General features: G+C 42.7%; 1 protein-coding gene across 7 annotated transcripts; it reads left to right on the top strand.

Annotated features, from left to right (window-relative positions):
* The first annotated feature begins 207 nt into the window (after positions 1-207).
* On the top strand, positions 208-4,689 carry LOC133913217 (transcription factor bHLH49-like). Of its 7 annotated transcripts, XM_062356295.1 has the most exons (11): positions 208-417; positions 504-554; positions 1,683-1,900; positions 1,977-2,077; positions 2,185-2,373; positions 2,462-2,527; positions 2,610-2,678; positions 2,775-2,846; positions 2,925-3,095; positions 3,993-4,080; positions 4,169-4,674. In XM_062356295.1, exons 3-11 carry the CDS (start codon positions 1,720-1,722, stop codon positions 4,189-4,191), a joined length of 960 nt encoding a protein of 319 aa, XP_062212279.1. In that variant the 5' UTR covers positions 208-417; positions 504-554; positions 1,683-1,719; the 3' UTR covers positions 4,192-4,674. The 7 variants fall into 7 exon arrangements, with proteins under 7 accessions (XP_062212279.1, XP_062212281.1, XP_062212278.1 ...); XM_062356297.1 differs by lacking the exons at positions 208-417; positions 504-554 and adding an exon at positions 616-736; XM_062356294.1 differs by lacking the exons at positions 208-417; positions 504-554 and adding an exon at positions 743-996.
* Positions 4,690-12,013: the final 7,324 nt, after the last annotated feature.

Below are 12,013 nucleotides of genomic sequence, written 5' to 3'. Positions count from 1 at the left end.
ATTTTTTTTTACTCCCTACTTTTTTTCTCCTTGATACAGCTAATCTTTGTGTACTAAAGTAAAGTGAACAGTAAACTACTCCTAGTCTAGTACACTAGTCCTGCAGTTACCTTTGATTAGGTGTGTTAGCTTACGCTAAGGTTTTGGAAATTGGGGGGGGGGGGGGGGGGCAGTTGCAGTGGGTTTTTTTTTGTAAGAAGTTGCAGTGGTTAACAACCCTTTGCCAGAGCAAGAAGGAATCATTCCACCTCACTGGCAGGTAACAAACACCACTTACCAGCAGGCTCCCTTCTTGCCCTTTTGCTTCCTCCTCCGTCCCTTAAAATCTTTCACCACCCCCTCACCTTGCGGTCAAATTTGTAATCCATACTTGGGGAGGGCCAATAAACGGAGCTCTCCAATGCACAGCGACGCCAGGTAATTCAGCAAAAAAGAAAAAAGAAAGATCATTTAGCTGCTCTTGAGGTCTCGAATTATTTCAATGTATTGATCTCCGCTTGCAGGTGAATTTGTGGCCGCTTGAAGTTGAAGGGTTCATGTGATCTCACAGTCAGGTAATTTTCAGACAGTTATTGTTTTGAACATTTTAGCATCCGTTCCTCATTACACGATGGAGTAGTCAAAGGTTGTTGCTTTCCTTCCTCCTGCTCCGGGGAAGCTTCAACACTGCCCTAATTATTTCTTGCAGATCCTACTCCTGCCATCTATGCATTTTAATAACCTCACGCCCTCGCCAGTTCAGTTTGAACTTCTAGCTCCCCCCCCCCCCCCCTGTTCTTTCCAAGATTCTAGAGTTATGTTCTTTCCAAGATTATGAAGACTTTATATGGTGATCAAATCATTTGTTGATGCACCTTCATCTTTTCTGTGTGCTCCTGAAGATGCTATTCCTGTGATTTTGCTCGACCAAATAGGCCCGTTAGTTTAAATTCCGGCATTTTTAGGATCTCATTTAGCTTCTTGGAGATATCTGCTTAGCCATATCCCCACTGCTTGGTTAGTTCCTAACTTGTTTGGAAGTTCTTCATCTTGTGAAACACCACTCTTTTCTTTAAAGTTCCATGTTGCTAGTTATGGTACATGCCTGATTCTTGAAGATTTGATTGGTAGGCTTTTCCTGTTTCCAAATTAGCTTTGGTGTTTTGAGTCTTTTAGGAAGAGCAGGCTCTCCTCCCATCTCATCACTTTGCTCCAAAAGCCTAAGTTAGTGTGTGCTGTTTGCTTAATGATGGGGTTGTTTCTCCCGTGTCTCCCCTTCCTTTATGCTCTGGGTTTAAAGTTTCACTTTCTGGAATCTGGGCTGTGCGCTTCTTTAATCTGTGGCAGATTTAGTTTGTTCCTCAAGGCTATGAAGCATATCTCCAGCTGTAATATAGTTCCAGCAGGCCTTTGCCTGGACGGTGGACCTTTCTTTTGCCCTTCTTTTTATCTGTAGATAGGGATAATGTGATTGGTCTTGAAGGGACTGATTGCTTTTCACCTCCATTAGGATTACCAGTTGAGGTGATACTGTTTTCCCTCAAACAAACTAGTTGAAGTATTTATGCGAAATAAAGACCGCTGCATAGTTAATCAAAATTTACTCTTTTGTTCAAGGTATTCTTTATATTTTTGTGTTCTTATGGGCAAAGTAGCGGTAGTTCTCATTCATCTTGTTCACCTTTTTTTTTTATCTTGAACAGGGAATTAAGGATCATTTGTGTTTCTGGACAATTCGAGATGTACTCAGGCCAGCAATCTGATCAGGGTCCTAGTGCAAGTAGTGGCAAAGAATTCTCGGAGGCAAATTGGAATTCTGTCACAATGCATCAAAAGATGGGTTATCACAGTGGACCGTATGCATTTGGACCTTACATCATGGAGTCAGAAGAAAGACCAGGGTTGTATAGATCTTCTACTGGTTAGTAGCTTTTACCATGTTGTCTGCTAGATCTTTTTGAAGGTGATGATTCTGTAGTTAATGGCAATATTAACAGTTCTTCCAGGTGCATTCAGTCAGAACATCCAAATGAGTGATGAGCATAGTGGAGGTGTGAAGAAAAGGAAAGGAATTGATGACTGTGTTGCCTTGTTGCAAGTAAGCTATATTTGTGGCTCGCTTCTTCCTCTAATCTGGATGTGCAGAATTATACATCGATGGTTTCTTATGGTACTGACTAACTGTCTTGTAATTGTTGGTTATAGAATGTGGGTGATGAACAAACAGAGGGTTCATCTCAGCCAGAAAGGAATTCAATGGAGGGGAACAGAAAGATTTCGCCCAAAATGCAAAGCAAGGAAGATTCTTCTGATGGTGATGGTACTAAAGAGGATTATGTTCATATCCGGGCAAAGCGAGGCCAAGCCACTAATAGCCATAGCCTTGCAGAAAGAGTAAACTTCTCACTAGTAATAAGGATCTACTAGTTTAATTTGCTTTGTGCTCTTTACTCATGCTTGAAGTTGATGAAACACTTTGCAGCTGAGGAGGAAAAAGATAAGTGAGAGAATGAAGCTTCTTCAAGATCTTGTTCCAGGATGCAATAAGGTAACTTCTTTTTCTTTTATTTGGTGCAAGAAACTTCTCAAAGACTCTTGTGCTCTACACATTGTCTTATTCCTTCTCACAGATCACTGGCAAGGCAGTCATGCTTGACGAGATAATCAACTATGTGCAGTCATTACAACGACAAGTCGAGGTAGTGTTAGTGCATCTTTAGTTGAATTGATCTGGAGTATGCATCGCATCTTGTTAGAATATCATCCAGTACTCTAATGCAATTTGGAACTTGCAGTTCTTGTCAATGAAACTTGCTACTGTCAACCCTGAGCTTAGCTTTGACATTGAGCAGATCCTGTCCAAACAAGTAAATCTACTCCCGATCATTATACATTTCTCTAGACGTTTTAGATCTGATGTGTTCAATGTGAATTCTTGTTTGTAGATGACACTTTCACACGACAGGCATCTTGCTTTCTATGGAGCCGACCCAGGATCAAGCAGCCTTGTCGCCCAGTTTAACCAAGGAATCATGCAGCCAGAAATGATGTGCAATGTTTCCAATCCTGTTGATGTTTTGCAGGGAACAATTCATGACATCTCCACAATGAGCCAGGTAAATTCAGTCCATTTCATGACATGCGGATTCACATATATTGGAAGGGCCTCACCTTCTTAGATGGTACCTGTGCTTCGTAGCCAGCAATGGCTTGAGAGATCTGTGTGAAGGAGACGTGGTTACCAGAGGTAACCACAGCAGGAAGCTGTAGCAGGGGGAGGGGAAGAACAGAGAGCAGCAGGGGGATCTCTGCAGGGATTGATCAGAACAGGGAGAGGCTACCGAGAGGAATAGAGAGGGAGAGATGGAGAGAGAGGAGAATGATCTCTTTATTGATTCCTGCGGCCAGGGGCCAACTCCTATTATAGCCGGCTGTGGATCACCCCCCCAGCCGGCCCTACAAGATTCTCTCTTATCTCTAATTAAACCAATTCTACCTCTAACCTTTATCTCTAATTTAAACTAATTAATTCTCTTACTGATAGCCAAATTACATTTAAATATTAATTTGATATCCAACTAATCTATCAACAAAGGCGCCCCTAGCCACTTCTATTGCGTCGGCTATAGACCTTGCTGGTCATAACATGTATCATCTGATTCTGAAGTAAAGGTGATGGGCTTATGTGAACCTTGAATCCAGATACCTGCAATGTAGGAACCAACTCCTATTATAGTCGGCTGTGGATCACCCCCAGCCGGACCTACAAGATTCTCTCTTATCTCTAATTAAACCAATTCTATCTCTAGCCTTTATCTCTAATTTAAACTAATTAATTCTCTCTCTTACTGCTAGCCGAATTACATTTAAATATTAATTTGATATCCAACTAATCTATCAACAGAGGCATCCCTAGCCACTTCTATTGCGCTGGCTATAGACCTTGCTGGTCATAACATATATCATCTGATTCTGAAGTAAAGGTGATGGGCTTATGTGAACCTTGAATCCAGATACCTGCAATATGGGAAGGACTTCAGAACATCTCTCATATGAACTTCAACCCTGGTGTGGCAGCAGATAGCGGCACCAACGACTCCGGTATGCATGCTCCTTTCTTTTTACGAAAAAGATATATGATCATAGTAATATATCCAACTTACAGAAATGTTCTTTTTGTGCTCTACAGGTTCCATGAAGATTGAACAATGAGCTGCTGGTATAGCTCTGAAATTGATATGTGAATCACAGAATCTTCGTAAAGCACTGCAGAATGAAGTTTTTGTATAGCTGGAGGCCTAACCATTCATTGTCGGTTTCCTTCTGTTGCTCCCCATAGTGTATGGCGTATCGGGTATGGCATCTGAAGATCCTGTACAGTTGGAGCTGAAAAACCGATTCCACTGTAAATTTCTTTTGTGCTTTAGCCTGTGGAAAGTCGGAACCCAGTATTATTCATGAACTCCAAGGGTAGAAGCCTAGGACAATACTAAATGAGTAGTAGAATGGAACCGTGGTTAAAAAATGCAGAGTTTTGTCGAAAGTTCCATGAATCATTCACTGTTTGCAGCAGGTTTCATCCTGCAATGCAAGGATACTCATTATTGTTACCAGTAGGGACCGAACTTCAAAAGAATGGAAATGTATGATTATATGTTTTTAACAAAAATAGTAGGAAATGATAATACTATGTTTATATTACTATAATGGTAAAAATGTTACAAGGCAAGTGACGGTTGAGGAACCAAAAGTGACACTGATGGTGACTTAATCGAGGACCGGTTTTTACCTGAGTCAATGGTTAATGTAATAAAGAACTTCTCATCTCAACATCTGTTGCACTTGGGCTGGAAAAAGGGCACGATCTCTCTATCAAAGCGGTAAGCTGATGTGATTACCATGTGGTCTGATGCCGATTGAAGTGCCAATCGCCCTTTTATATGCTATACAGGCCGTCAACCGGCACGCAATGAAATTCTGCTAGTAGCAAATGGCGGCAATCCCAATTTTATCTGAAGAAGGTTCGTCTGTAGTCCTTGTTTCTGATGAAACAGTCATGTGGCTCTTCGTTTCTTTACAAGTTTGAGGTTGATAAAGGGTAGAATTCTGTTCAGAAAAAATAGGGTCTGTCGTATGAAAATATCGCATGTTCCTTATCAGGCCAAAACATTTGGGTGGTGTTTGGTTCACGGATTTTGCTCCGCGACCTATTTATGCTACTAATTAATGGATGCCGTTAAATCTTGTTTGGCTCGCTTGACCTGTAATCGCATAACGTGGGATTCGATACCGGCGTAGTACATGGCTCATTCCGCCCGATAGGTAGCGTAGTCGGAAAGCGTTACGGGCGGAACAGTCGAGGCGTCTGTGGAGATTTAATCAAGCATTAAACAAGATCATTAACCCTAAATCAAACACCAACTTAAAACGGAAGCACATATATGTGTACCTGTGTTCGGTGATGCTATAAGGAGTTACGGTGAGGTCGGAGAGTATCGGTGTAGATGCAAATATTGTCAATGATGACGTCGGCAGTAGCCTTCACCTTGTTTATTGCGTTCTCTTAGGATCGGATTAGAGTTTGGAGGGAGGGAAGATTAGCCTGACATACGAATTATGGTCACATGTTCTACGGGACTCCCCCTTGGTTTATATAGCGCAGCACAAGGTGGGACCACCACCATTTGTTGGTTGGGGCTCCGATCAGAGCGCACGGAGGAAAAAACGGACCTCCTTTTATCTCGGTCACGTTAGGGATAAGACCGAGATCAATCCCAACATTCTCCCCCTTGATCGAAAGGCTAACATCATAAGCCCTATTCTTAATGAAACAGCACACCAAGGCAAAAGATTACAGCGGCTCATAAAATGCCACTGAAACCCAACCCATAGTACACTATTTCATCTCGAAATGGAAATTCGTTATTCCTAATGGGAGTTGGTTTGCATTATGGTCCTCTTATCCAGAATCATAGGCTTTCCAATAACCCCATGCCGGCAACATGATCACGAAAAATATGAGGTGGTAAGCCTTTAGTGAGCGGATCTGCAAGCATTGACTTAGTGTTTATATGCTTGACACTTATTGTTTGATCCTGAATTCTATCTTTCACAACGTGATACTTAATATCGATGTGTTTGGCAGCACCACTCGACTTGTTGTTACTCGTATAGAAAACTGCGGGTTGATTGTCGCAGTATAATTTAAGTGGTTTTGCAATGCTGTCGACCACTCTTAGTCCCGGGATAAAGTTCTTTAGCCATACAGCCTGTCCGGTAGCCTCATAACATGCCACAAACTCAGCTTGCATCGTTGAAGATACTGTAAGTGTCTGCTTGGAGCTTTGCCACGAGATAGCTCCTCCAGCGAGGGTGAAGATATAACCTGACGTGGATTTCTTAGTGTCTACACACCCCGCAAAGTCTGCATCCGAATAACTAATGACTTCAAGGTTATCGGATTCTCTAAATATGAGCATGTAGTTCTTAGTGCCTTGCAAATAGCGAAGGACTTTCTTAACGGCTTTCCAGTGGTCCGGTCCTGGATTTGATTGATATCTGCCAAGCATCCCGGTCACGAAAGCTAAGTCAGGGCGTGTACAAACTTGAGCATACATAATGCTTCTGACAGCTGAAGCATAAGGAACCGTCTTCATTTGATCAATTTTATATTGGTTCCTTGGACATTGATATGTCCTAAACTTATCGCCCTTAACAATAGGAGCAGGCGTGGCAGAGCACTTATGCATATTGTATTTCTTTAGTACTCTGTCAATGTATGCCTTTTGAGACAAACCTAATACTCCTTTGGACCGATCTCAATGAATTTCAATGCCAAGAACATAAGAGGCTTCACCGAGATCCTTCATATCGAAGTTAGAGGAAAGAAATCTCTTGGTCTCAAACAGCATATCCTTATCACTGCTGGCCAATAAGATATCATCCACATAAAAAACTAAGATAGTGAACTTTCCTCCTTTAAACTTTATATAAATGCAGTTATCAACTTCATTTTCTTTAAAGACAAAATTTCTGATGACTTTGTCGAACTTGAGGTACCACTGTCTAAACGCTTGTTTTAGACCATAAATTGATTTCTTAAGGCGACATCCCAAATGTTCGTTGTCTTTCATGACAAAACCTTCCGGCTGAGCCATGTAAACATTTTTTTCCAAGTCACCATTAAGGAATGCCGTTTTTACATCCATCTGATACAACTCTAAATCATAATGCGCTGTGAGCGTCATAATTATTCTGAAAGAATCTTTACTTGATACAGGAGAGAAAGTTTCATTATAATCGATTCCTTCTCTTTGCAAGAAGTCTTTAGCTACGAGCCTTGCTTTGAACCTTTCGATATTCCCATTAGAGTCATGTTTAGTTTTGTAGACCCATTTACAGCCTATTGTTTTGGCTCTGTCAGGAATTTTTACTAGGTCCCACACATCATTATCGCTCATAGATTTTAATTCGTCATTCATGGCATTAAGCCACTCAGACGAATGCTTGCTCATCATGGCCTCTTTATATGAGTTGGGATCTTCTATCTTCCCTATGTCACTAACATCCTCATTCATATAAACAACATAATCGTTCGATATGGCAGGTCTCCTGTCACGCTGTGATCTCCTGATCGGTTCATTATGCACTGCAGGACAAGGACTGGGTACTGCAGGGGACTGCTGAGGCTCATCGTTAGGTATATCGTTAGGAATTTCAGAGACCTCAACAGGGGGTGTACTGACGTTAGTTTCTACTGAAGGTGCAACCACCTGAGGCACAGGAATGTATGACTCTTGTATCAGCGGAGTAGGAACATAAACCCGTTTTTCTTCAAGATCAACTTCCCTCGGCTCCATATCCCCGTTCTCAAGAAACACAGCGTGTCTTGTTTCCACAAACTTAGTGATCCTATCTGGACAGTAAAAGCGATACCCTTTTGATCTTTCCGGATACCCGATAAAGTGACAACTAACTGTCTTAGGATCTAATTTCCCAATATGTGGATTAAAGACTTTAGCTTCAGCTGCACAGCCCCACACGCGTAAATACTTTAAAGAGGGTTTTCTTCCAGTCCATAATTCATAATGTGTTTTTGGAACTGATTTACTGGGAACCCGATTAAGAATGTGTGTGGTGTCTTAAGTGCCTCCATCCACAGTCCAACTGGTAAACTAGAATAGCTGAGCATACTTCGCACCATGTCCATAAGCGTGCGGTTGCGTCGCTCAGCTACCCCGTTTTGCTGAGGTTCACCAGGTGTAGAAAATTGGGCTACTATGCCGTTTTCCTGAAGGAATCTGGCAAAAGGACCAGGGATTTGCCCATATGTGGTATGCCTCCCATAATATTCTCCCCCACGATCCGATCTCATTACTTTAATCTTCAGGTTGTGCTGATTTTCTACTTCAGCCTTAAATATCTTAAATTTATCGAGAGACTCAGATCGATCTTTAATGGGGTAGATATAGCCATAACGGGAGAAATCATCAGTGAAGGTAATGAAAGAATCAAAACCGTCAACTGATGTCACAGGAAAAGGACCACATATGTCCGTGTGAATTAATTCTAATAATCCTGTGCTCCGAGTAGCCCATTTTTTTATTTGCTTAACGTATTTTCCTTTAATGCAATCTATGCAGTGGTCAGAGTCGGAGAAGTCTAAGGGTTGGATAATCTCTTCCTTAATGAGACACTCCATTCTCCCCCTCGAAATGTGGCCTAGACGACAATACCACAGTTTCAAAGAAGTCTCATTAATTGTACTTCTCTTTCTCTTATGGCTTACATCATAGACATTCATCGTCACAGAGGATTCATTAAGAGGAAGCATATAAAGTTTATCTTGTCGGATGGCAAGACCAATAACATCTGAATTAAATTTAAGAATGCATTTATTGTTTCCAAAATTACAATGAAAACCATCATCATCTAACATCGAAACTGAAATGAGATTCCTCCTTATAGAAAGAACATAAACTACATTATTTAATCTAAGAGTGAAGCCACTATTAAGAACTAATGGAAGGGATCCGATAGCTTCAACTTGAGCTTCATTCCAAGTTGAGGAGCTTTTGAATGAGTGTACTGGTATAAACTTTGGATCGCTCCCCTTATAGCATCTGATATTGAGTTCCTCATTATCATAAGAGACATGCGGTTGGATCGCTCCCACTTCTCAGAAAGTGCATCATAAGTTTTCTTTAATTCATCATAATTTTTCATGCCAATGGCAGGAGCAGTGGGAGCGTCGACCCTGAGAGCATAGTCCAGGTCCAAAATACCAAGTACAACAGTCACTTTAGCTTTCCAAGCGGGAAAATTATTGCCCGTAAGTTGCTCTATGCCATCAATGGTGGCGGCAACAGAGTAAGCGTTAAGAGCTGGAGAGAAGAATAGGGCCAGATTAGTAAATTTATCATAAGAAATAATTTACACGAAAATAACCCTATGTTGGTCTGATTAAAATCATGCAAAAATAAAACTCCAATCCGCATCACCGTTGGGCAGAAAATGGAAAAGAATTTAAATAAACACATAAAAATGGTATATAATTACAGTCAACTTTGGTCAGAAAGTAATTATGAACATATATAAATTGATTGTAAAATTCTCCGAAAAAATCTTCTCGTTGGATCCAATTCAACCAAAGAATTAATAATATTTTATGCATTAATCATCATTAACTTTGGGCTATTTGCATTAGATATTCCAGTGCATAAATGGAAAAAATGTTAAAAATCACTGAAAATTCCCAAAAATGGAAAAGCCCAAAGCTTTATGGAAAACAACCCAAAAAGGTCTTTCGGCCTGGCTTGGCCCAGAAACTAATGCGTGGCCCAATTGGCTTTTCGCGCTCGCGCCGGCCCGGCCGAGGGCGCGGCCCAGCCACCGTGCCCGACCCATTTTGTGTTCGCGCGCGCGCTGGCCCGAACCTTTTTAGTCGTTCATCACGATCCGACGGCTGCCCGACGAAAATGCACGAGATAAAAAGGCCGTCGCCTGAAACCCTAACCCTAATTCATTTCCCTCTCTCTCCCCGAAAACTCCGCCCGACTCGAGAGAGAGAGTGGCGGCTCGAGAGTTCACCAGCGATGGAAGCCGCCGGCTGAGAGAGAGAGAGAGAGAGAGAGAGAGAGAGAGAGAGAGAGAGAGAGAGAGAGAGAGAGAGAGAGAGAGAGAGCGGCAACCACGACCGCCCGAGAGAGAAGAAGGCAAGGGTGCCTCTGTGAGCCAATCCGCCAGAGCGCGCGTGCGACCGAGATTGCACGCGCCTCCGTCGGTTGGTTTGCGGTGGAGCCCGGGAGGAGGAGGTGGTGAGAGGAGGTGCCCCGTCCCGCAGCGGAGGCGAGAAGGGCCGGATGAACCACGCGCGCACGAGGAAGATCCCGCCGGAGGAGAACTCCGACGGGCATGAACAGCGATGGAAGGCGCCGGAGCCGTAAGTCCTCCACCCCCCACTTCTATTGCTCTAGGATTTCTAGAAAAATGGACTTAGGGTTCGGGATTTTGGGGAAATTTGGAGGTTTAGGGTTCGGATTTGGGGGGGAATTGGAGATTTCTTAGGGTTTTTCTTAATCTCCCCAATTCCCCGCCTTCAAATTGCTTTAGAGAGCATCATTTGCTTAATCCCGAGGTCCAAAAGGGGCATAAGGTCCTTAATCCGAAACAATTAGCGCACAAGAACACAAATGTGCACAAAAAACATCTCATCTGAAACTAATACATGAATATGTAGGTCTAAACCGATGCTAATTGGGGCTAAGACGCGTCAACTAAACCTTAAACATAAGCAATTATGGAGTAAACAAGCTTAATGGACAAAGACAGTACTAAAACTTGATCAAATTAGGCCTAATTAACATTAGCCAAACCTAATTCATCTTAAAAAGACATAATTTAAAGCTAATTGATGTAAACCGAAAACAAATAGGCCAGTTTGATCAAAAGATGACATCAACCGAATATGATCTAGTCTAATTAAGATCTAAAAGGGGTCTGATTAGGGCTAAAGGTGGCTCTGATACCATTGTGAAGATTTAATCAAGCCTTAAACAAGATCATTAACCCTAAATCAAACACCAACTTAAAACGGAAGCGCATATATGTGTACCTGCGTTCGATGATACCATAAGGAGTTGACGGTGAGGTCGGAGAGTGTCGGTGTAGATGCAAATGTTGTCAATGATAACACCGACAGTAGCCTTCACCTTGTTTACTGCGTTCCCTTAGGATCGGATTAGAGTTTGTGGGGGGGGGGGGGGGAGGGGAGATTAGCCTAACATGCGAATTATGGTCACATGTTCTACGGGACTCCCCCTTAGTTTATATAGCGCAGCACAAGGTGGGACCACCACCATTTGTTGGTTTGAGCTCCCGATCAGAGCACACAGAGGGAAAAACGGACATCCTTTTATCTCCATCACATTAGGGATAAAACCGAGATCAATCCCAACAGTATCCACCACCCCTTCTCTCTTCCATCCCTTCCTCACGGCAGTGACACACACACAACCCCTCGATCAGCTCCCCGATTCGTTGATCTCATCCTGGCTTCATCACAAGGCGATCTGCGCTGCTGGCTATTGTGAAGGTCGCAAAACCAGGTGGTAGCAGCGTGTGATCCCGTCATCGACTCTATACCCATCGGCAGCTGGGATGACAGGCGCATGGTTGGAGAAGGGTGAGCTCAGATGCAATGGTATTACGGCAGCCAGCGAGTCAGCGATGATGCTATGAGATTCACGGTGGCCGACGTTTTTACAGCTCGGTCTGCTCGAACATCTCACATCCATAGCGTTTGGTGAATGACGGGTGGCAGCGCTAAGGCTGTTGTGATGACGGGTTGGTGAATCAAGTGGCTCACCCTTCTAAAGGTGCAATCATCCATTCCACCGGTGATTCCTCTGTAATCTGTTTCCATTTGCGTTTACGTTATCACTGTTAGGAACCAAACACCACCTTGGTTGTAAAGTTCCTAAGAGTTACCGGAGCTGTCTAGCACAAAAAATCTAAATAGAGATAGGACTGTCGA

Source organism: Phragmites australis, chromosome 3 (genome assembly GCF_958298935.1).
Source record: "Phragmites australis chromosome 3, lpPhrAust1.1, whole genome shotgun sequence".
Classification (NCBI taxonomy): Eukaryota; Viridiplantae; Streptophyta; class Magnoliopsida; order Poales; family Poaceae; genus Phragmites; species Phragmites australis.
The sequence above is the reverse complement of the archived record's forward strand: the minus strand, read 5'-3'. Positions and strand labels throughout refer to the sequence as shown.